This window comes from Aspergillus brasiliensis (genome assembly GCF_001889945.1).
Source record: "Aspergillus brasiliensis CBS 101740 unplaced genomic scaffold ASPBRscaffold_18, whole genome shotgun sequence".
Classification (NCBI taxonomy): domain Eukaryota; kingdom Fungi; phylum Ascomycota; class Eurotiomycetes; order Eurotiales; family Aspergillaceae; genus Aspergillus; species Aspergillus brasiliensis.
The window spans coordinates 54772-77152 of record NW_027137459.1 but is presented as its reverse complement, the minus strand read 5'-3'; the positions used below and the strand labels follow the sequence as shown (position 1 = coordinate 77152).

The 22381-nt window shown below is 50.2% G+C and overlaps 10 protein-coding genes across 10 annotated transcripts; 5 read left to right on the top strand and 5 right to left on the bottom strand.

Moving 5' to 3' along the window:
• Positions 1-75: 75 nt before the first annotated feature.
• Positions 76-1805, bottom strand: ASPBRDRAFT_48346 (inositol phosphorylceramide synthase regulatory subunit KEI1). The gene has a single exon (XM_067626076.1). The coding sequence runs from the start codon at positions 1406-1408 to the stop codon at positions 452-454; it is 957 nt and encodes a 318-aa protein (XP_067474082.1). The 5' UTR covers positions 1409-1805; the 3' UTR covers positions 76-451.
• Positions 1806-2758: 953 nt separating this feature from the next.
• On the bottom strand, positions 2759-3815 carry ASPBRDRAFT_48345 (Rab6 family protein). Its single transcript, XM_067626075.1, has 3 exons — positions 3786-3815; positions 3010-3723; positions 2759-2945 (listed from the first exon to the last, which is right to left on the bottom strand). The coding sequence occupies exons 2-3, from the start codon at positions 3407-3409 to the stop codon at positions 2887-2889; spliced, it is 459 nt and encodes a 152-aa protein (XP_067474081.1). The 5' UTR covers positions 3410-3723; positions 3786-3815; the 3' UTR covers positions 2759-2886.
• On the bottom strand, positions 3608-3850 carry ASPBRDRAFT_48344 (uncharacterized protein). Its single transcript, XM_067626074.1, has 2 exons — positions 3698-3850; positions 3608-3629 (listed from the first exon to the last, which is right to left on the bottom strand). Exons 1-2 carry the CDS (start codon positions 3836-3838, stop codon positions 3612-3614), a joined length of 159 nt encoding a protein of 52 aa, XP_067474080.1. The 5' UTR covers positions 3839-3850; the 3' UTR covers positions 3608-3611.
• A 357-nt stretch (positions 3851-4207) lies between these two features.
• Positions 4208-5350, top strand: ASPBRDRAFT_48341 (H(+)-transporting V0 sector ATPase subunit c''). Its single transcript, XM_067626073.1, has 5 exons — positions 4208-4411; positions 4482-4516; positions 4576-4667; positions 4730-5038; positions 5095-5350. The coding sequence occupies exons 1-5, from the start codon at positions 4354-4356 to the stop codon at positions 5201-5203; spliced, it is 603 nt and encodes a 200-aa protein (XP_067474079.1). The 5' UTR covers positions 4208-4353; the 3' UTR covers positions 5204-5350.
• Positions 5351-5681: 331 nt separating this feature from the next.
• ASPBRDRAFT_200456 (bifunctional molybdopterin adenylyltransferase MobB/molybdopterin molybdotransferase MoeA family protein) lies at positions 5682-7995 on the top strand (the record flags this gene model as incomplete). Its single annotated transcript, XM_067621437.1, has 4 exons — positions 5682-5951; positions 6006-6046; positions 6108-6145; positions 6200-7995. 4 exons carry the CDS (start codon positions 5682-5684, stop codon positions 7993-7995), a joined length of 2145 nt encoding a protein of 714 aa, XP_067474078.1.
• A 387-nt stretch (positions 7996-8382) lies between these two features.
• ASPBRDRAFT_136816 (DDHD family phospholipase) lies at positions 8383-11507 on the bottom strand (the record flags this gene model as incomplete). The annotated part of the gene is made up of 4 exons (XM_067618834.1): positions 8383-8858; positions 8913-9050; positions 9108-10428; positions 10488-11507. The coding sequence occupies 4 exons, from the start codon at positions 11505-11507 to the stop codon at positions 8383-8385; spliced, it is 2955 nt and encodes a 984-aa protein (XP_067474077.1).
• Positions 11508-13020: 1513 nt separating this feature from the next.
• Positions 13021-14396, bottom strand: ASPBRDRAFT_136822 (uncharacterized protein; the record flags this gene model as incomplete). The annotated part of the gene is made up of 3 exons (XM_067618835.1): positions 13021-13656; positions 13711-14278; positions 14338-14396. The coding sequence occupies 3 exons, from the start codon at positions 14394-14396 to the stop codon at positions 13021-13023; spliced, it is 1263 nt and encodes a 420-aa protein (XP_067474076.1).
• Positions 14397-16075: 1679 nt separating this feature from the next.
• On the top strand, positions 16076-18558 carry ASPBRDRAFT_78787 (uncharacterized protein). The gene is made up of 8 exons (XM_067629425.1): positions 16076-16133; positions 16284-16398; positions 16463-16528; positions 16621-16743; positions 16852-16980; positions 17647-17684; positions 17782-17937; positions 18079-18558. The coding sequence occupies exons 1-8, from the start codon at positions 16099-16101 to the stop codon at positions 18143-18145; spliced, it is 729 nt and encodes a 242-aa protein (XP_067474075.1). The 5' UTR covers positions 16076-16098; the 3' UTR covers positions 18146-18558.
• A 1002-nt stretch (positions 18559-19560) lies between these two features.
• ASPBRDRAFT_662154 (uncharacterized protein) lies at positions 19561-21033 on the top strand (the record flags this gene model as incomplete). The annotated part of the gene is made up of 3 exons (XM_067628686.1): positions 19561-19595; positions 19791-19818; positions 20186-21033. The coding sequence occupies 3 exons, from the start codon at positions 19561-19563 to the stop codon at positions 20894-20896; spliced, it is 774 nt and encodes a 257-aa protein (XP_067474074.1). The 3' UTR covers positions 20897-21033.
• Positions 21034-21943: 910 nt separating this feature from the next.
• ASPBRDRAFT_136743 (uncharacterized protein) lies at positions 21944-22378 on the top strand (the record flags this gene model as incomplete). The annotated part of the gene is made up of 1 exon (XM_067618823.1): positions 21944-22378. One exon carries the CDS (start codon positions 21944-21946, stop codon positions 22376-22378), a length of 435 nt encoding a protein of 144 aa, XP_067474073.1.
• Positions 22379-22381: the final 3 nt, after the last annotated feature.

The window sequence follows — 22381 nt, the reverse complement described above, 5'->3', positions numbered from 1 at the left end:
CATGGTGCCTCTTGGTAGCCCGCATCTCTCGGGCGCGTGCGACGAGTTCCGATGGATGGGTTCGACATGACACCACCGCTGCACAAGCCAAGGCTGCAGAAGCGCGACAAGGCGCCCCCTTGTTCCCCCTATGTCCTCCATTGTCCCAATTCATAAACAGTGTATGTAGATCATTTCGGCATATATAATAACAGGGTTGAAAGGAAAACCACGCAACGTGGGTGGGCACAGAGGGAGGGGGGCTACAGACTTGTGAGCCTCTCCACAGTAGAGTGTGGCATTGTCAGCAAGAACAAAGCTCTCAGTCTGTCCTTCTGTGAGGTACGGCAGACGGTCACAGATCCTGTCCGCCAAAATGCACCCTCGAGTCCCTTAGTTGTTTTGAAAAGTAATTACCGGGTCATAGACCGAGGATCCTCAGATGATAATCCGATGTAAGACGATCGCAGATCTACCTGTTCTCGGTCCAGCCGTGCATCTTCCCGTTCGCTCCCGACACCTGTTCATAAATCGGTTGTTGCAAGGCTACAGCTTGGAAGGCGGACTGGGAGGGTTGAGGAGGGCCGGTTCCCGAGCGACGTCTTCTCTCCCGCTCGAGGGGACCGGGGAGTTCGGTGTCTTCAGCGCGAGCCCGGAAACGGCGGCCAAGGGTGGCCATCCAGTTTCCGCCTTCCTCATCCTCGCCGAGCCAGTAGTTGCGACCGATGCTGATCATGATGCGTCCGAGCTTTCCCTGCCACCCTTGGCCATCAGGGCTGTATGGGGAGAAAGGTTCGCGGTCAATGTCCGCAACACTGGCGACGCTGGCAATGGAAGTATTACGACTGTGGGTCGGGAGCTGAGTGTGGCGAGGCACGGCGACATAGAGGCGGAGGGCCTGACGAGCAAAAGCGAGCATGACGAAAACGAAGTAGGCGCGAATAACCCAGAGGCAGCAAATGAAAAGGATGCTCTGGAAGCTTTCGGGCTGCGCCACGGCGTTCCCCAGAGCATCCGGCCTCCTTGCGTAGTGACCGCTCTCTGTTTTGGTGGTGTCGTACTTGGGACTGGTGAAGCCAGCGGTCTGGGCGATGGTCTCACCTCCCGGTCCCGAGGCGTTGCCGTTGTCGTAATGTTGGGAGACGACCAGGAACCAGGTTACACCGAAAGCTGCAGTGTAAGCGGCATTGATCAAGCTGTCGAAGACATAGAGCCAAGCGAGCGCTAGACATTGAAGCGGCGTTTGTTTCCGGATGTGCGGGAAGAGCAGCGTTGCCAGGCCGAGTGCGAGGAGGGAGTAAATATACATGGACAGCTGCACCGGAGAGAGGTGGTAACCGGTCAACAGGGCGAGCAAGCCATAGAGTCCGCTGATTTTGTTGAGGAGTAAGGAGAGGGTGATCAAAGAAGCTCCTGTTTGGAGGCTCATAACATAGAGGAAGGTCTGTGTTGAGGTCACCGGAAAGCCGGGATGCGATGGTTAGCCTCATCTCAGCGCGCGACCGGGCAACGGGGTCCAAACAGGGTCTGGTACCCAGCCTCTTTTTTTCTTCACTTAAACGCCGGGGGTTTGTATTTTTGGAACATACCTCTGGCCGCGGGATGCGGAGGAGACGGGTTGATAAACCCATGATTGATATCGCGGAGGGAGAGATATCAAAGCTGAGGGAATGTTATGTAGAGGGGGGTTTTGAATTTGGGGTGGTGGTGGTGGTGGAAGGAAGGGAGCGACAGAAAGAGGAAAAGGAATGGAAGGGCTGGCGGGAGACCGAGAAGTGAAAGGGAAGAGAAACGCAGACGGGCGTGTTTAAGTGACGCTGGCGGCGCCCAATTGCGGGTTTCACAGGGGCACGATTTTCCGGGCGATCCGCTCGCCGATCGATGCCCTTTTCTTGCTCTGCTGCTTGCAACAGACCCTGTGGTCACCGCCCATGCGCTGCGCATGACGTTGTTTTTCTCTGTAGCAACAGCGCATGAAAGCTAGTTACATAGTTACTACCCTTGTTATACTGATTATCATGTCGATACTATCCCAAAGGATCCTACATGAGGATCAAACTATGCTTTGTGCGATGGTGGCCATGATGCTACTACCCAACTTTCTTTCGCCCCCGTTTGGATGGATCCCCGGCCGACTAGGAGGTACTAGACTGGCCATGTCGTACGTACATACTCTGCTGGACCGGTGCTTGCCAAGCCATTATACGAGTACGACCAATCCTACTGCCTGGTGGCCTGCTTACTATCGAACCCACCATTTTGCATTGCATTCATTCCCTTTCAGGGGCTGATCTGAAAAGGTTCTTCACTTTATGTTGATTTTTCTCCGACAAGACTAGCTAGATCGCCGGGATGAGCGGTTGGCAGGATAACTTAATCGGCACACTCCGTTGATCATACGACGAGAACCGCAGCACTTGGTAGAGCCATCAACCGATCCCATCACAGCTTATGCCACCCATGACTCGGCCATTGCAACATGAACACCATCTGAAGTAGTGGTATTTCTAACAAACCGCAGCAGTAGCATCATCATTATCATTCAAGATGCCTTCGGAGCGAGCGACACAGACAGGAAAACAGTACAAAAGTCGGGAAACCGCGAGGAAATGCAATATGATGTCAATGCACAAGCCGAACGCCTGGGTCTCCCGTCAAAAGTCGGATTTCAAGGTAAGGTTTCAAGAAACGCGAATGAAGACGCATTCAAAAGAAAAAGAAAAGCTCAAGCTTGATCTAAACACGCTATTCACCTGGAACATAAAGGAAGAAAAAAAATGTACATCTTAAAAAAATGAAGAGCATTATAGACAATCTCAAGCCTCATCATTGAGATTCAGGCACAGATAGAGAGGGATCGCAAGCAGGGTGTAGGGCCGGGGAAGAACGAATTAAAAAGTACAACATCTAACAGGCGCATCCGTCGTTGGTCGTGGTCTCTTTCGGGGTGATGTTGACATCGATCACTGTGGAAGTCATTAGTTCTCATCCCGTGTAACTTTAGCCAAAGGTGGGGAAAGGGGAACGGACTCTGGTTGTCTCCCCGGTTGGCTTCGCCCTCCATGCCCGGTAGGGCTTGCGCAATTCTCCTGAAAAGCTGCTTCACATTGTGACCAACTTTAGCACTGGTCTCAATGAACATCAAGCCGTTCTTCTTGGCCTCCTCTTCACCCTGCGCCGTCGTGACCTCGCGCTTGTCGTTTAGATCGGTCTTGTTGCCCACCAGGACGATGATCACATCGTTACCACGTTCCCCACGTACGTCGTCGATCCATTTGCGCGTGTTCTGGAAAGACTTGGCATTCGAAATATCGTAAACCACCACAGCGACACTGGAGTCACGGATGTAGGACGGAATCAGAGATCGGAATCGTTCTTGACCGGCGGTGTCCCAAAGTTGGAGGCGAACAGTTCTGTCTTCCAAGTACATAGTCTAAGACGAGCGACGCGAATTAGCTTCCTGCAGCAGCGCGAGCGTATTGAGCACCACGAGACCGGTAAAAATGGCTCGGTGAGGGCCTGCTAATGCAGGGGAAGCAGTCGACGAGGCGTAGTATATACCTTTGACAGGAAATCGATTCCAATGGTAGCTTGGTACGTGTTGTCGAATGAATCGTACATGAACCGTGTGATCAGAGAGGTTTTTCCAACTGTAGGGCAGATGTCAGAGATCGGGTGGCGCCAATGGTTGGGGATTTGTCGCAGGAGATATCCATACCACTCTGTTCGCCCAAGAAGACCAGCCTGCAATCCAATTAGTCGCACAATAAGGTAAGCCGGAAGGTATGCTGCAGGTGGGGACATACTTAAATTTCTTCAGAGGGTTCGAATACGACCCTACCCCGGAGGTGGATGCCATGGCTGCAGATGTTCTGATAGTAGTAGTGGCGGCGGAATCAGGGGTAGCGGAGAGCACGTCGCAAAGTCAACAAGTGTTAAGGCGGTGGGCAACGGTGCAGTGGGAGGACACTAGGGATACAAGCATATATATTGGGGGCGGGAGTATATCGGAGGGAGAGACGAGAGGTGCGAAAGGCGACCGTATATACCGGAGCAGAGAGATTCAGCAAGACGACTGGAGGAGAGCTCGACCCATGGATCGGTCCGGGGAAACTGGACAGTATTATGTACGGCGTATTTGTATTATGATGGGATGATGGAACTGACAAGCACACGCCCGCGGATTAATCGGCGGCCCGACCTCCACCTCCCGCTGTACTTGCGGCTTGTTCCAGCTACACGCTTCGGTCAAGAGCTCCCTACGGTTCTTGTCTCATTCCCTCTCTTCTGCTCCTCTTCTCTTCGGAGCCCCCGTCGCTTGTTTTTCTTGATATCCTCCAGCACTCAGGCAGTGCCGTAAGCCGGGGTTTCATCATGGGTCTTCTCTATCCTGCCGGTGTTGTAACCGTGGCAGTAGCGGTGGTAGGACTGTGTAAGTAATCCCATCATCCTAACACGGTGGGCTTAAACAATATACTAATACGGCTTGTTTGGATGAATAGATTACCTCCTCCGCGGTGAAGGCGAACAGATCAACGTACGTTACGGACCCTGACGACTACGATGAGCAGTGAACACCCGCTAATTCGAATATAGATCGGCTACTTCCTCGAGTCGGTGTCTCCATATGCCTGGGCGAACTTTGGAATTGCCATGTGCATTGGTTTGTCGGTGGTTGGTGCTGCATGGTATGATTTCGCCAGTCCAGGTTGTGTCATTAGGTGCGGGATACTGACTTCGTTCCGATCAGGGGTATCTTCTTGACCGGTTCCTCGATCGTTGGTGGAGGTGTTAAAGCACCCAGAATCCGTACCAAGAACTTGATTTCGATTATTTTCTGTGAAGTTGTGGCTATCTATGGTGTCATCATGGCCATCGTCTTCTCCTCCAAGCTCAACCTCGTCGAAGGCGAGGAGGCCTTCTCTGGCAGCAACTACTATACTGGATATGCGCTGTTCTGGGGCGGTATCACTGTGGGTGCCTGCAACTTGATTTGCGGTATCTCCGTCGGCATTAACGGAAGTGGTGCGGCCCTGGCCGATGCTGCTGACCCTAGCTTGTTCGTCAGCCCCTTCATTGGATTAGCGGAGTGGACACTAACAGTATATACGATAGGTTCGTCAAGATCCTTGTTATCGAGATTTTCAGCTCTGTTCTCGGTCTTTTCGGATTGATCGTTGGGCTTCTGGTCGGAGGCAAGGCACTCGACTTCGGAGCTGCCTGAAGAATGCCGGTGGAGATGTAGAGGGCCATGATGGGGATGATCTGTACGACCTATATCATTCTTGTCTTCACTTTTCTGTTATTTGTCCTATTTATAGGCCGCATTGGGCGCATGGATTCGATTTGACTGTAGACCGGTTGGCTATGCGCGTGAATTGCATTGATCGTCTTGCTTTTGTTGCTCTGCCTGATGGGGAGAAAGAAGAGGAGGAATGGTGTACAGTAATTGTTAGGAGATCTTATAGGAACTTTTTATCAAAAGAAGATAAATAGACGAGTCCATGTATACAAGTTGTTAGCTGAAAGGTGTTGTAGCAGCTCGTGTTAGGGAGTACATGTGGAATGCTTCATAGTAGGCGCTGCAGTAGGCGCAGCGGGTCACCATTCCGGCCAGTCAAGCAGCCTCCGCTCTTATCAACATCTCCGTTCTCCCCGCCCTCCCTGTGGTAGACTCTCCAACAACCCCTCACATCTCTACAATGGCAGACAACACCCTCAAAGTGGCGATTTTAATCGTCTCGGATACCGCTTCTCAAGATCCCTCCACCGACAGAGTGGGTGACACACTAACTACCGTCATCTCCGCCGAAGGATCGAATAATTGGGGTCAGCCCGTTATCAAGATCGTCCCCGATAATGTGCTGGATATCCAACGCTCCATCTGTGACTGGACTGATGGACCAAACTGGGTTAATCTTGTGGTGGTAAGCGGTGGTACCGGGTTTGCTACGAAGGATATCACCCCTGAGGTTGGTTTTCTACCTGCCCTTGAGCTTTGGTGTTTCATTGCTAATGCTAGACAGGCCGTATCGCCTCTCATCCATCGCCATGCATCTGGGCTGGTGTGCGTCTACTCCAAGTCCCCTAAGTTGGCTTTATGACCGGTACTGACTTCATACACATAGACACGGCATGATTGCAGCTTCTCTCAAAGTTACGCCTTGTAAGACTGTTCGCGATAACGTTGCGATTCTCGGATGCTAACAAGCACGACCAGTTGCGATGATGTCTCGCCCTGTTGCAGGTGTGCGAGACAAGACGTTGATAGTCACTGTGCCTGGTTCCCCCAAAGGTGCCAAGGAGAACGTGGAAGCTATCATCAAACTTTTGCCGCACGCGTGTAGTCAGGCAGCTGGCGCAAATTCCAGAGCCCTGCATGCAGGCGGGGTCAAGAAGCTGGAAGCCGAGGCAGGGGTGTCCTCTGCGCCATCTCCCTCTGGTAGCAAGGCAGACCATCACCATCATCACCACCATCATCACCATCACGGTGATCATGGTCATGGCCACGGACACGCTGTCCCCCGCGCACATACTTCCCCGTCAGAACGACCACAGTCAAATGATCCCAACGCCGGTCCAAACCGTCGATACCGCGAATCTCCGTATCCGATGCTCTCTGTTGACGAAGCGCTGAAACTAATCAGCCAAAACACGCCCGAACCGACCATCATTGAAGCTCCGGTGACAACAGCGCTCGTTGGATCCGTCATTGCTGAAGATGTCTACGCGACGGAAGCCGTGCCCGCATACCGTGCCAGCATCGTTGACGGATACGCCGTCATCGCCCCCGAATCGCCCGACGCCGGGCCCAACACCAAGGGAATCTTCCCCGTCGCATCCATAACCCACGCCAATGAAGGAGGAATCCTGCCACCACTCGAGCCCGGCACCATCGCCCGAATCACCACAGGAGCACCGCTTCCACCGAACGCCAACGCCGTAGTCATGGTCGAAGACACCGTCCTCGCCTCATCAACCCCAGACGGCCAAGAAGAAGCAACAGTAGAGATCCTGACAGGGGACATCAAGCCACAAGAGAACGTCCGCGAACCAGGCAGCGATGTAGCCCTGGGATCATGCATCCTTCGAAAAGGCGATCTCATCACCTCCGTCGGCGGCGAAATCGGTCTTCTCGCCGCGACAGGAACCCAGACCGTGAAAGTCTACAAGAAGCCCTGCATCGGAGTCCTCAGCACTGGCGACGAACTGGTCGAACACAACGACCCGCGCAAACTCCAAGGCGGCCAAATCCGCGACTCGAACCGTCCCTCCCTCCTCTCCTGCCTTGCCTCCTGGGGTTTCCCCACCGTCGACCTCGGCATCGCCCGCGACACCAAAGTCGGAGAACTCGAGCAAAGCCTTCGCGACGCCCTCAGAGGCGTCGGCAAAGCCCAAACCAGCGTCGACGTAATAATCACCACCGGCGGCGTCTCCATGGGTGAACTCGACCTCCTCAAACCCACCATCGAGCGATCCCTCGGCGGAACCATCCACTTTGGCCGCGTCTCCATGAAACCAGGCAAACCTACGACCTTTGCTACAATCCCATTCAAGCCCTCATCATCAGCAGCATCATCCGCACAACAACAGCAAGAACGCGAAACGAAACTCATCTTCTCCCTCCCCGGTAACCCTGCCTCCGCTCTCGTCACCCTCAACCTCTTCGTGCTGCCCTCCCTCCACAAGCTCATGGGCATGGACCAGCGAAAGATCACCCCCGCTGGAATCTCCCCGCCACTAGGCCTCCCGCTTGTGTCTGTGGCATTGGCGCATCCGTTCCCCGTCGATAAGAAACGCACCGAGTATCATCGAGCAATTGTTACGGCATCCCGTTCGGATGGTCGTCTCTATGCTATGAGTACTGGAATGGAGGGGGTGGGACAGCGCAGCTCCAGAGTGGGCAGTTTGGCGAGTGCGAATGCGCTTTTGGTGCTGAAGCCGGGAACTGAAAAGCTTGAGAAGGGGATGTTGGTTGAGGCGTTGATGATGGGGGCTGTGGTGCCGGAGAATTAATCAGGATGGATTTATTACGAGCTTTTGCTACTGATATTAGGATAATGAAAACTATCTTACTTGAGATGCAACTATGACTACGAGATAAGCAAACGAGTTTCTTTCCCCGTAATCTAAATTCTGGTTTGTAGTATCTGCCCATAACATGCCAAAAGACTATATTTCTATGCCAGAACATGAAGCTGTTGCACATGGTAACACTCTGGACTCCAAATCAGGGTATCGCTGCCACCAAAAAAGAAATCAAGTATTAGATCGATGTCTGCACCGCAAGATTGCTAAGACCAGTCGCACGTGCTAACCAACGATGGCCAAGTAGAAAGGAAGAAGAACAATGCGCGTACTTCGCGAAACGTCATTAGTGTCATCATGGGTCAGATCGACCCATCAGCCTTTATGTATCTTCCACCCCTTCTTCTTCGCAGCCCGAAGCACAGGCAAGGTATATTCTCGACCCTGTTTGCGGGCTACTTCGATCACAACGAAGCGAACAAAGTCAGTCAGGGTCCAGTAGCTACTATGCGCGCTGAGCATGTTCAGGTACTGGATGTTCAAGGGTCCGCCGCCGCCAGAAAGGAAGTAGTCGATCTGGCCGTTGTCGTTCAGGAGGAACATGCGTTTTTCGGCGATTTCTTCATGTGTGAAGTCGTGAGTTTCTAGCTCGACGTTGGTGGGGAGCTTGTTGAGGGTCGCTGGGCGGGTGGGGACGGTGGTGGATGAGGGGATCAAAGCTGGGGCGTTGCTCCAGCGGAATACGCTGCCTACGGATTGCCAGAAAGATGCGGCGGAGGTTGGGATGGAGGCGGGTCGGAGGGATCTGGCGAGGCCGCTATCTACGGCGGCGTTGACGTGGTAGGCGATTGCTGGGTTGTGTGTTAGTATGAAGTGGTTGGGAGCGAGGAATGCTGGATGCTTACGATCGGTGGTGTGCATAATGTTGTATAGATTGTCCACGGCTAGACAGCCGTATGTGTCTGCTTCACCTGCCACGCCTCGAAGCCGGTCGTCGCCTTCACAGCCGGGTTTGTCTCGTCCTCGTCGAGGTAATAAGTTCGCTGCGTGATGGGTCAATTTAATGATGACATAGAAAATGGAAGCGAGTTCAGATTTACCTTTGTTGAGAAGGAGAAAGAAACCGGCCGGACTGCCGCAGATGAACAGGTTTTTCGTATCGAATTCGAAGATGTCTCCGTGTACTTCGGTTTTGGAGAAGTTGAAGGATGGGACTGTAGTTGGCTGATGACTGAGAATGTCCAAGGCCATGGCACTCCCCAGAGAATGTGCAAGAAGATGCACTCGCCCGTTTTGCTGGAAACCTGGGTTGTTCTCACACCAAAGTCGAAAAATGCGGTTAGCTTCCTTGACTACTGCTCGTATCATCTTAGGCTTATGATGAGACAGATAGTACGGGATATCCAGCATGACATCACTGATTAATGATCTGACAGCCGGTATCGTCTGTGGGGTGATATCGTCTAGCGAGTAGTGGTTCGCAGCAGGGTCTTCCCCAGCTGGGGACTCCAAGTTGGCTTCATCTAAGGACAAGGTAGAACGCCAATTGACAGGAAGGGCCATAATGCCGCCATGACCAGGGCGCACATGTGGCCAGACGGGCTCGCTATTCAATTCCACATTGATTTGCCTTCGAAAGGCATTGATGGCATGGGTAAAATGAAAGCTCTCCATCCGTTCCGACAGTTTCTGGCCAATACCATGTATGACTAGCACCAAGTCAGTTGGAGCAGGCCGCAGTTCCTCTATCGCACATGCATAGCAAATGGGCTCATGAGATGTCGTCGACATCGCTCGGGATTGAGTACTGCGCAGATAATTTCTCACGTCTACTGGGCTTGGTTTGCTGGGGTGTAGTCGGTCCCACAATCGTCTACTGAAGCCACGAATCACAGGAATACCGATTTGTCTCCCTTTACGGATCGCGCTGAGCGGCTTGCGTCCCCTTGACACAGAGGGAAGAAGGCTTGGCCGGAGAATCTGTGCGTTTCTCGCGTCAGCGTAGATGACACTAGAGTTTAGAAACGGTTTGACTGTGTCGGACTGTGCGGATGTACTGCCCGCAGCTCGATTGAGTTCTAATGGCATGATCTCTTTCCCTTTGCGCTTATCTTCGTTCGACAGACGGGCGGCGGAGTTTGGAGTCTCAGAACCTGGTGCCGGCACAGCTGTAGGTGGTCTAGTTGTATTCTCTTTCGGCCAGAGTTTGTGTACGATTTTCATTTCGGCATCGGCTCCATTCTCAACGCAGCTATTGAGTTCATCTTGCCATGTTTCGGTCCACGGCTTCAGGTAGTTGTACCCATCTTCCAACCTATTGGCGAGTTCGGTCTCCACTGGTAGCATCGTATTCTTGTAAAACCACGTCGCACGGAACACGCTCGAGATATCATGTAGGGGGCTCCAATAAATCGGTTTCATCTGCCCAAATTAGCCTCTTGCTCGGATTCCCGAAAGGATGGTCAAAAGGATGAACAAACCTTCAGACTTGGTAATTCAACCAGATGAAGCCGGGATGCACCCACGGGGACTTTGTGCCGCGGCTCCTCAACCAGGTTGGGTTCTCCGGTTTCACCGTCAGTCTCGTCCGGAGAGGACTGCCGAATCGTCGTTCGTAGCCCTGATGGTTTCGGTGCTGGTTGAGCGGGAGGATCGATCAAGGATTCTTGGTTCTCATCTTTTGACGAAATAGACTCCACTGACCGACCCAATGGGCTGTGTCTAGGGGAAATTGGAGCCCTGGCAAAAGGGGAGCCACTGATGCTCACATCGCGCGAAGGATAGCTTCGCGAACTGGTGCTTTCTGCGCCATCAGGTCCTGTACCGTCACTCGCTAGTATCTCATTAGCCTTCGTTTCTACTGATCCGAATTTGTCGTTGAAAGGCGGCTCCAGTTTGCGCCGTAGACCAGCGCCGGCTGTAGGACCGCCATCTAAGCTACTGCCAAGTGTGCGCGACCTTTCTCGAGACCCTTTGTTGTTTACGCTAGCCCTACTTGCTTCAATCCTGGACCGTATTTGAGAGCTGGGTGGTAGTTGATCATCCAAGGAGCGTGAAGGGGCACCGGAAGAACCCTTCTGGCCTCCAGCCAAGCTTGTGTCATGTAGACCCTTCTGTTTCAATTTCCCAGCATCAACTGAAGATCCCCGGCCTGGCACATCGATCCCCGACTTTCTAGTTGATGAAGTACCATTCTGAGATTTGTATTTTCCATCCAGTTCCTGTCTTATGGTCCGCTGCAATTGCTTCCAAGAATCTTCCAGGGCCGCATTGTCCCTCACTGAGAATGGTTGGAGCGGAGCCCACTCATTTCCAGACCCTTGACCGCCAGTTGGAGGGGGAAGGGCAGCCAACGGATCGTCGATCGCGAGGGTGGACGTGTAAAAGAATTGCGGTCGAATGGTAGGTGGTTTATCCGAAGAAAGCCAGGCAGAGAGATCGGGGTCGTCTTCCGCGAGTAAACAAGATGGGCCGTAGGTATGGATAGGACCGGTCGTCATCGTGACGGCAAGTAGCAGGTACAGGACTACCGGAATAGAGAGCTGTGTAAATAAACAAAGCCAGTGCAAGGTGACCAAGGGCTAACCGGCATGACAGTGAGTCCGAGTCTGGTTTGAAAATGTAGGCAGAAACGTTGTTCTGTGTTGCGGATGTCCAGCGCGCGCTGGATTGCAGGTCAGCAAGGGAGGCCAGGTATCAGCGAGAGCTTCGAAAAAGCCCGATACCAGCTTTGAGGATATGATTCATAATCGAAAAAGATGCACTGAAAGAACATGCGATGCTGTGGAAGCCAGCCAGCCAGCCAGCTGGAGATGAATCGGAGAGAAAAATGGCAGCAGCAGAAAAGTTGATTCCTCGTGAATCCGCAAAAGGACCCCATGACGTCGGCCCACGTGAAAGCCGCCAGTCGATCGCGGATCTCGATTGGCAGTTAAACCACTCTTCCACTACTAGTTAATGTTTCAAACCATTACTCAGACAGCACCAGCCACGTAGGATTATCCCTCTTCATTTCTATGGGATCATTGCTTTTTCTGCACCTCGCTCGATTTGCTCAAGTAAAAACCGGTGAGTGTGTCGCACCAAGCGGACGGAGTTATCGCGGCTAACTTGTCAGGGTGGATCTTGGTCAGCTACTATCTTATCTCTATCCTACTATGGAGTAGACCGCAAGAATGAGCCATATGGGGGCCGAGAGCGCTACTAGCGTTGGAAGAAAAGTCATCGATACTACTAGCAACATGGCGACAGTGCAAGGCCGCTCAACACGTAACTAATAATGTGCTGCCAACAAATACGCGGCGCCTCTACATTCCCGTAAAAGGGCCCGACATGTCAAGGTTGAAACAATATCTTATCGATGGTTGAGCTGTGCGACTTGTTGTCAATTTCTCCTAACAGGCGGCCAACATCAGGTTCTTGTTGTAGTTTATCGTTCTCAAGAACTTTGACGGACCTTCTCGGAAGTTTATGGGCCATTACCCAGTGGAGTGTGATTTTCTGTTGAGTCAAACAGGGCCTGGGCACTCGTAAGTGGGTTCAAATGATTGGTGATATTTTGCCCGGGAGGGGCTTCAAGCGATTGAGCTGGTCGCATGTCACATCGTGCCCCATAAGTGTACTTAAATGGCTTCAGGGCTATGTGGTGATGCATACGTGGCGATTGGTCCACTGGCTGCATGGTGAGTTGTGTCTGCAGCTAACCGCCCGCCAAGTCAGGTTGTTGTCAGGATCACGAATGTGGAGTTGAGCACCTCGCTATGCTTATGGAACCTCCGTGAGAATCTTAGATCAATGTCTATGAATGCGTCATGTCCTGGAATAAATTGTTAATTCAATGATAAATACAACGCCTGGATAAGGCGTGCTAAGCCGCTAATTACTCGTCACCGCTCCTAGCATGTACCGTTCGTTGCTTGTTGTGCTGAGCCGAAAGATGAGACAGAGAATAGGAGATGAAAAAGAAAAGAAACCGAAACAAAAGGAAGAAGAGAATGAGGTACATCTAATCGCTCAATGCGACATCAAATGATGTCCATCGTACTTTCGACTTGGGCAATGCAGCTTCTCATGGCTACCATCAACCTGGCAAAGCTTCTCCAGGTGGGACTTCATCAACGACAGGATGCTCATCTGGAGCTCTTCAAAAGTGAGATAGGTGGTAAGAGGCGCATCCAACATATCAAGCAGTTTATGGATATCGTGCATGTGCTTACGAACAGCGCTATCGGGAAAACAGAAGGTGCGGACGGCCATCTCCTTACTGAGTGCCTTCCAATTGTTCAGGTTTGACTTGAGAATTATTGCGTTGGTTGAGCATTCACCACTGAAACGCAGAGTCCGGATGTTTGCCAGGATCAGCCGGCGCTGGGTGGCCTGGTCGAACTGGAACTCGATGACCTGAGGCCGGTTCTTCGATCCCCAATAGTTGGTGACCTTTCGAATTGACTCTTCAGACAGACGGCCCTCATTGTATTGCTGGAGAAGGAACCTGTTGGCGCTGACACAAAGCATGACCTCCATTTCCGAGTACAGCTTTGCCTGGGTTGGGGGATCTAGCGAGATGGGGATTGTCGATTCAGGGACAAGTCTTGGGCGAATAGCCGCATGGATGATGGAGTTGGGATGCGCCCTGGTCACATCTTCTGCCTGAAATCAACATTAGCATTTATATGCTATCAACTGAGACAATGGGTCACTTACAAGCTCTTCTACTTGCTTGATGACCTTTTTGCCCAGTCTTCTCAAGCCCCTGAATTTATGAGTCTCACTCGGCAAATCGTTCATGTCTGCAGTGCATCCAAGCCAGCCATTATCACCGAAGAGCTTCTTGTGCACGGTCTTTGTTGGCATCAAGGCAGCTCCGGTCAAGGAAGCATCTACCTGACTGTGAGGATAGTGCTCCATGGGATGGACCGAAATGGGGAGCGCGTTTCTGGAACCATTACAATGCTGGACGACAGCAGTTTGTTGAGTTCGAAGCCCGTCGTGGGTCTGATAAGACGGCTTATGCTCTCCCACGTTGTGGAGCGTCACGCATGGCTGTCTAGGTGCATGACGATCGGTATAGCACTGACATTCTCTGAGGAGAGGAGCAGATGCTTCGTGATGAACAGAACACTGGTCATTTCCGGATTGTGTTGACGGAGACGACGGCGAGGAGAGACTTGATGAGCCTTCTGAGATCATCTCGCTTGCGGCCTGAGCTGATTTGTTCCACATATCCATGATCTTGTCGTAGAAGGGATTGATTCTGGCGATCTCCTCGAAGCTGAGGTTTCTCCATTGCAGTCAGCATCGTTGAACAGAGGCAACGGAAGGATATCTTACTCCGGACTGAGAATAAGGGGAACTTCCCAAGTCTCGCTGCTTTCGTTGTTGCTCTCCATGTTGCAATCGAGGTGCTTTAGTTGATGGCTTCAAAGATGATGAGGCTTTATAAACGAGGGTTGACTGGCAACGAAGGCACTGGGATAGGCAAAGATGATCAAGATGCTTGCATAGACAAGTAACCTGGAGATGTTGGAGGATATAGTCAAGAAGATCAGGCACACAGGGTTCTGTTACCTATTCTATTGTTCTATTGTGAGCCTGTCAGCCCCAATGAATGCAGTAAAACCGAAATTGTATCATTTTCGAGCCTACAGAAAGAGGGTTTTCATCTATACAGGGCAGTATTTTTCCCAAGCAGGCAATCGTATAGTGAATAATGCTATTGTTCTCAACAATAGAGCACCTTGACCTAACATGTGTTATGAGACTAATCCATAATAGGATATCATATGGCTTTTCAACAATAGGATATTGAACAATAGAACCTTCTCAATAGGCTTGATTGAATCATGCTATTGTTGCTCAGTCATTCATTCAGTGTTATTGGTCCAAATTCACCTTAACACTCAGCAGAGAAATGAAGCCGGGTACCTTGTGCAAGAAGTTATTATACAGGGCACCAAACATGTAATGATCGTCTCAGGGGATACTCGTAGCTGGCTAGTCTACTCCTATGTTACATCAACACGACGCTATTCAGAGGAGCTGTACTCCCTATCCGCTTCTCGAGGCTAATCCGTATGCGAGGCTATACCCATAATACATTACGCCAGAAGGAGATGCTTCACGCATGATAGACCGAGTAGAAATATAGTAATCATGAAGCATTAAAGCATTCCCTAACCCGAGTGCAATCTTGTCACCACAGCAACACACCCACCATTTAAGTTAGTTATAAGCCTATAGGACCTATCGACCCAATTGTCACCAATCGGCATGCCGGAGTAAAAAGTTGACTTTGTTCCGATTGCACCGAAGACCCTCTCTCTATTTCCTTCAATCTTGAATATCACCCTATGGGATTTCAAACTTCGGAACGTGTGAGAAATCTGAGCAGCACGCAGTACATGTTCTATTTTATCAGCGTGCATTCCCACACGTGAAACAGTTGACCCGGTCATTCTTGGAGACAATCTCAGTAGGACTGGTGACTCGGGATTCTCGGCGAAGTGTAGCACCTATGAGCTATTTCACCAGTGTGAGTAGTATCACGTAAAAAAATATACGGCTTGTATTAGGGGAGGTCCATGAACATAGTGCATCCTTCACACCCGTGGTTACACAATTTGGGGCAAATAAGATGGTGTAGAGGATGACTGTATACTATTCTGATCTAGAGCTAGATCTCATGGCCAGTGTTCATGGGAGGATCTTGATTTGTTCAGTATGAGTGGATACTACTAGAGGCTACTCGTGACTAAATATCCCAAGTTTTTCATTACTTTCGGTCTGATACTAGATATAATTGCCTATAACTTGTAGATAACATAAAATATAGTGTCTCTAAGATTAGTGGCTGGCTGTGCAACCCTGAATATTAGACTGAAATAATCAGAATCTCACATAAACACGAATAACTTTAACGTTGATAGTTCTGAGAACCACAAGAAAGTGCCTGTGAAGTGAAAAATAGCAGCAGGCGGGAGGGCGGTAGACTCTTTTGCGTGTGTTTCCGAAAACCGACATCACGGCCCCGCACTGAAGAACTTCCTTCCTCCCTATCAACACACTCGCGACCAAGCAACAAATACAGTCAAGATGCTTTCCCTTGTCCTGTCTGCCGAACTCAGCGGGTATGTTTTATTCCTATCCTACTAAACGATCCTTTCATTCGTCTATCCCTTCATTCAACGCCCAAAAAGTCACTTGCCATTTCCCCTCAGAGATTCTTCCCCGCACCGCACCTGAAGCCACCTCCAACTCACATATCTTCACCCCAACAGCGTCACCGACCTCCGTCCCAAGGACACCGAGGAAGAGCCCTACTACTTTACTTTCAAAGTGCAATGCACCTCCTGTCGTGAAACCCACCCCAACTGGGTGAGCTTCAACCGCTTTGTAAGTTCGCTTTCATTTCCGCGCCCCATGATCCCCCAAAACTGGAAACTTACTATGTATTCAGGAACAGCATGAGATCCCCGGTAGTAGGGGTGAGGCGAACTTCGTCTGGAAATGCAAGCTGTGCCAGGTGGGTTGACCTTTACTTCCTATACTTGCACTCGCAACTGAGACTACCGAAACATCTGGTATGATTGGTAAACTAACCTTGATTGGTATTAGAAAACTCACTCCGCCTCTATCACTGCCGGTCCCAATGTCTACGAGGCGGATGAGAAGCGCACTGGGAAGAAGGTGATTGAGATTGATTGCAGAGGATTGGAGTTTACGGAGTTTAAGGCTGATGTGAGTACCTCTGTCTCCCCTTTTACACTTTTCAGCTTCTCGTGGTGCTTTCAAAATGCTCCTGGGTTGAATTACCAAATGGATGTAGTAGCTAACGGCTTATATCAGGGTGAGTGGGAAGCGAAGGGTGTCGAGTCTTCTACTCCTTTCACTGGCATTGATTTGTCAGAGGGGGAGTGGTATGACTATGATGAGAAGGCTGGAGATGAAGTTTCGATTAAGGAAATCAACTGGCAGGTCGGAAGGGCCTAGGACATAGGGATTATGGGTGCCTTTGTATTATCTTTTAATGAGAAATGGAGTGTAGTTTAGCCAGTGTAAGCGACAATGGAGCTTTAGACTTCCTTGGTGATATGTATGGCTGTATGGGAAACATAGGGAGGATGAAGAGCTATCAGTCCAGTTAGTCACAATGATTTGAACAAGTTGCAGGCCGAACCATGCTACAATCAGCTAAGTATTAACGCCAGAGAAAGGAAGGCATAGAAGCTGATGGATTGCGGAGCGATATTGCAGCGCTCAGAAGGCGGTATCTCTGTGGGGCTTCTGATTGGGCGATACCCGCGTCTGGCGGCATCACATTTTCGCGGACGGCATCAGCTCCGTCAAGTTGGCTCTGCGATCTCCGATAGACTGCCCAGCTCTTTTACACCACGCGACCAGCTCAATCTCACCTGGACGTGGAGACGGTCATTTTCATTTCTACCATTAACCGTTTTCTTTGGCGCGTCCATTCCCATCGACATCCATATTCTTGCGATATCCTGCTGAGCAGCTGGCATTGAATCGAGACCACCAACAATGAGTGTTCGTACTCTCCTATCCCTCCTCCATTGAACCTGCTCGTGTCTTCAGGCGTACACTCCTGCTTCTGTGGAGGGAAAACTAACATTACGGTTCTAGTTCAACCCTGTCAACCCCCGGCCTTTCCTCCAGGCTAGGTACGCACCCGGTCCTTTATCGCTTGATCGCCCCATCGCAATCCCATCTTATAACTTCCAAGTTTTATCGGAGTCCATTCTCTAATTGTCATCGCAGAGTCGGTACCGAGCTCGTCATTCGCCTCAAGTGGGGCCAAACGGAATACAAGGGCAAGCTCGAGAGCATTGATTCGTACATGAACGTGCTGCTCCGCGATACGGAGGAATTCATCGATGGAAAGAACACTGGTACATTGGGTCTGGTGCTGATTAGGTGCGTTCACTCGGTCGGCTGCTATCTTGGAGGCTGGGGTTTCTGATACCGATGCTGGGATCTGCGCACATCCGTTACCCCTCCTTTGAGATGCATTCGCGCGTACTTGGAAAACATTCGCTAATGCAATGCGCTGATTAGGTGTAACAACATCCTTTGGATGGGCTCTGCGGACAGCGTGGAAATGACGGACCTGGGACTGCGATAGACGAAATCGGGCGATATACCAGGGCAAATGAAGACACATATACCAATAACTCTTCCCGATAAGATACGCGCACATTGGAAAAGGTGCTCAGAAAGAGGCATATTGACGGATTTCCATGTACGGGTTTTTAGCAAGCTCCGTCCTCTACTTTTTCTTATTTCTGGACCAGGCGTTTTTACATGATGGCTTTCGAGGATTGATTCGGGGAAATGCAGTCTGAATTGTGCGGAGCTTGCTGGAAAATCTGACTGTCAAGGACATACGAGAATAGGGTCTCTGATACTGGTTTTCTACTATCTGGCACTGGATCACGGAGATGTGGTGTCATCCACAGCCTGTGACGTTCTATGTGCCGCTGAATGTTCCTGTCAAGTACCTAGCTACCTAGACGAATAAGATAATTACAAAAAGGCCAATGAGTAGGAAGTATCTCCGTGTAGTGCATGTACTCAGTGGCCTCAGGCCAGCGTTATTTGCCTTGAACTGCAGCCAGAGTGCCTTTGCTTTACCCACTCGATCATAATCACATCAACATCAACATCACCTCCAGCACCTCCACAAACGCGTCTATTTAGCATCTACTATCTCTTACAGAGTCAAGCTCCCCGAGCAGATCTGCTTATGAACCAGATGATTAATATAACTTCAGTACTTCCCCTCAGACCAAAGGCTAGTACACCTCCATCCTTGAAGATATACCTTCAATCACAGTTTAATATCATATCCAGAGGTCACAGTATACAAAACTACCCTGAGATACAACAGTGTACCGCCCTGTGCGAGGCAGTACCCAAAGGACATATAGCCATCGCATGAGATTACTACTGCAGGCAACTCTATCCTAAGCAGCTATCTATGGAAGGAAGAGGTCAGAGAAGCGCCATTCGCAGCTGTGCAAAACAAAAAGCTTTGGGCGCAGCAGGCCTCCCCACCCCTCAGGGAAACGCACACCCAAGGCAGATAGTAGCGCACTCGGTACGAACAAAAATATTAAGAGCAGACTCAGCATCTCGGCAGCAGGAGGAATGCCTCCCTGGCCAGGCCGTGCGTAGCCCAAGAAGAAGAGACAGTCACCCAGTCCCTCGGGGAAGCAATGCAGAAACCATGATCGTGGGTTCGTCGAAAAAGGAGCGCCATCAGGAAGCTGAAGCCAAGGGGATTCCAGTCATGACGTTCAAGCTTGAAATGGCAAGCATAATCTTGCAGATATAGCAAGAAGTCCTTGGCTGTAGAGTAACGCATGTGGGATGGGTCAGCCATCGCCCAGTTGGAGATGGTGGGATGGAGGTTCGGATAAGCCATTGCACTGGCAAACAGGGCCTCCCAGCTGTTCAGAACGTTCATATTTGGTTGCTTCGTGTCCTGCTTGCAGCATCTCTTTCAGAGCTACCAGGCCACAAGGCCCAGCTCCTATGATGGCCACTTGCTTCATGATGGGTGAGGAGTGGAGGTCAGTTCGCTCTTGAAGTACCAGAGATTACACTCAGACATGTTTCGGAGGAGACCGTCACCCTTACTTATATTGACCCTTTTCAGCTAAAATTTTTGATAGAGGTGGTCGTGTTCTGTGACAATTAATTGTCGTCTTTGATTGCACACGATGCAACGCCGTCTACAGCAGCTGACCACCTGTGGGCATATTTAGCTCGCTAACTACTGCATGCGGTGATAAAGTGATTGTCGATCCAACAACAGACCCTCTCTGAGTGGCCGCCCAAAGTGTATCATCGTGGAGAAATGATGAGCACTGAGATAAGCGTGCCATTCAATACATTTGTGTATTGCTCTAATTTCGTCACAATATAAGCCTAATAACATATTGTGTATACATCTACTGGCAATCCATTCCTGCCACACTTCGGAAGTATTACCCAGTGTCGAGGTGCTCAGCCAATCCAAAATCGCAACTAAATACGAGATGCATACATAAACAACCCAAAACTGAAGCCACGCTTACTAGGATAAGTTGATATCACAGCAAATTACACAACTAAACCGAGTACAGATGTAAATGAGGACTGCAACAGACCATGAATCTAGCGCCGCGTATTCTTCCCCTTCGCCGAGAATATCCTCCAGTGCTACGAGTGGGATGAGCCCGAGGAGAAATGGGAACAAGTGACACTTCAGATTGAGGATACTCCTACCGTCCATCCGAATAGCAAGATCAGTGGCTGCTTCTGCGGGACTGATGATCAGTTGATCTTCTTCCAAGACCCTTCTGGTCTTCTTCAGGGTCTTCGCATTGATCACGATGGGAAATATACCTCGCTTCCTCCTCTGCTAGGGAATAATACGAAGCAGTCCCTCATTCATACTGCGTATGAAGCGGATGATGATTCTATCCATGTGTTGTACTTTGATCATGAGACGAAGGTGATTCGTGATCTGAAGTGGAATTATAATGCAGAATGGCAAGGTGAGTTGCACATTCTATCTTTGCTCATCACTGTTTGGAAAAATCCATTGACACATAACCAAGACACAATCGCAAATCTTGGAGAAGGCTTTGGCAATTACGAACTATCCTCCTTCGCCAAAACCTCCTCGAGTCCGCAGGACCCAGTGTGTTTGGCCATCTCAACCAACAACAACACAATCCTCACGATCAATTCGTCCGGTCAAAGGGTCGAACTAGGTACCTTTGACCGTAAGCGCTTCGCAGCCGGAACCAGTGAGGAATGTGTCAATGAAACATTGACTCTGGTCAAGGTCTTTGCGGACAGATTTGGTGGAAAGACTAAGAGCTAGCTGCTTACATTTCTATTATACTTTTGATGGTGGTCCCATCAGGGCAACCATTTCAGCGATATGATGAGCATCAGAAGGCTTTCTGTCTGAATCTCGGGCTAAAAATCTGAATGTCCGTGTTGGAAAATATCCCACGTCTGTTCTCATTCTGGATTAGTAAAATTTATGAAAGCCAACTATCCAGTGTAGTACCATAACGTCAGGCTGGGTCCACGAGGGACAGATACATACTAGGACTCCGATATTCCAGATATCTCCCTTTCCATTTCAAGCATGATCTGTTAAATCAAGCCAAATGATGGCAAGCTGATATCTTTCTTTGAGCTTCCGGTGAGTCGCACTCGAAGATTATCAGCGTGACGTATGTGCTACGCTGCGGTAACACGTATATCGATCGTGGATAGGGGTAACATATGGGTAGCAAGAAATCCCTGCACAGCCAAATGGTTGAGTAACCCCCGTAGCCAGGGTATCAGCAACCTGATACCACGATTGCAGTACCTCGCCGATTCGCACAGGGTAGAATCTCTCGGGTGAGTACCATTGCAGTGTTTCTTCCTCGAGCTGCTGGGTTGAATCGAGGAGAGGGAACGTAGAATGAGAGTAATTAGACACAAACTATGGAGGACACTGAAACAGGGAACGGCCCTAGTAAAGTCGTCTGGATAGTTGGATGACAGGCGGTATCTCCAGGTCATAATGAGAGATTTGACGAGGAGAATTGCGGATGGTTGGTGCAGGAGAGGGTGACACTTCCACCGTGGCACTTCCAGATGCAGTCAAAAGATCCCGTCTCTGTGAGACACTTGTCCGAGGATTAAATGCGTCCAGAAAATTCTCTTCTTGATGCCCAATTTAACCCCCTTTTCTTTGGGATTTCATCTACTCCCTCATATACACATGCTCGTTTGATCCCATCTTAGCCTTGCCTGCAATCTGCGAATCTTGCCGCCCAGCTTATCCCATCTTTCAATTTCTGCATACTTCACTGCAAGTCTACGCTTCCATTCCAGTCTACGTCCTGTCCATCAACCCTTCATCATGTCAATGAACACCATCGACGCGGATTTGGGCGACTACAAACCAGCAAAATGTGCCCTGTGGGTCACCATCGGCCGTGCAAACGCCGGATTGAAGCCCTGGATGCTTCTTATCGACGCTCCAACCTACACCGAAAAGCTTATGATCCACCTCGTCGGATCACCCACTGCCTACCGAGTTGAAAAGCGATTTTGGACGGATTATGATGAAAATAGGGTCGAATACTGGGCATATCTCGGTGATATTCCGAATTCAGACACGGTGTATGATAAGATCATCCAAGCGGGGGAAGGGGCAGAAATCGATAACGATGATCCGAGCTATAACTGTCAGGACTATATTCTTGATGTTCTGGAAGAGTTGGAAAGACTCAAGATCGTCTCCAAGCGCAATTCGGTGTATAGAGAGAATAAGTGGAACCTGGAGAGCAAGAAGGAGTGACTG

Excerpts from the sequence above, each read along its gene's own strand:
- ASPBRDRAFT_78787 (XM_067629425.1), top strand. The coding sequence starts at position 16,099 with ATGCTTTCCCTTGTCCTGTCTGCCGAACTCAGCGG. Across the intron at positions 16,744-16,851 it reads TTACGGAGTTTAAGGCTGAT|GGTGAGTGGGAAGCGAAGGG; the intron begins GTGAGTACCTCT and ends GGCTTATATCAG. Across the intron at positions 17,685-17,781 it reads CGGCCTTTCCTCCAGGCTAG|AGTCGGTACCGAGCTCGTCA; the intron begins GTACGCACCCGG and ends TTGTCATCGCAG.
- ASPBRDRAFT_48344 (XM_067626074.1), bottom strand. The coding sequence starts at position 3,838 with ATGGCATCCACCTCCGGGGTAGGGTCGTATTCGAACCCTCTGAAGAAA.
- ASPBRDRAFT_48345 (XM_067626075.1), bottom strand. The coding sequence starts at position 3,409 with ATGTACTTGGAAGACAGAACTGTTCGCCTCCAACTTTGGGACACCGCC. Across the intron at positions 2,946-3,009 it reads CAACCGGGGAGACAACCAGA|TGATCGATGTCAACATCACC; the intron begins GTCCGTTCCCCT and ends TGACTTCCACAG.
- ASPBRDRAFT_48341 (XM_067626073.1), top strand. The coding sequence starts at position 4,354 with ATGGGTCTTCTCTATCCTGCCGGTGTTGTAACCGTGGCAGTAGCGGTG. Across the intron at positions 4,517-4,575 it reads GTGAAGGCGAACAGATCAAC|ATCGGCTACTTCCTCGAGTC; the intron begins GTACGTTACGGA and ends ATTCGAATATAG. Across the intron at positions 5,039-5,094 it reads GATGCTGCTGACCCTAGCTT|GTTCGTCAAGATCCTTGTTA; the intron begins GTTCGTCAGCCC and ends TATATACGATAG.
- ASPBRDRAFT_48346 (XM_067626076.1), bottom strand. The coding sequence starts at position 1,408 with ATGAGCCTCCAAACAGGAGCTTCTTTGATCACCCTCTCCTTACTCCTC.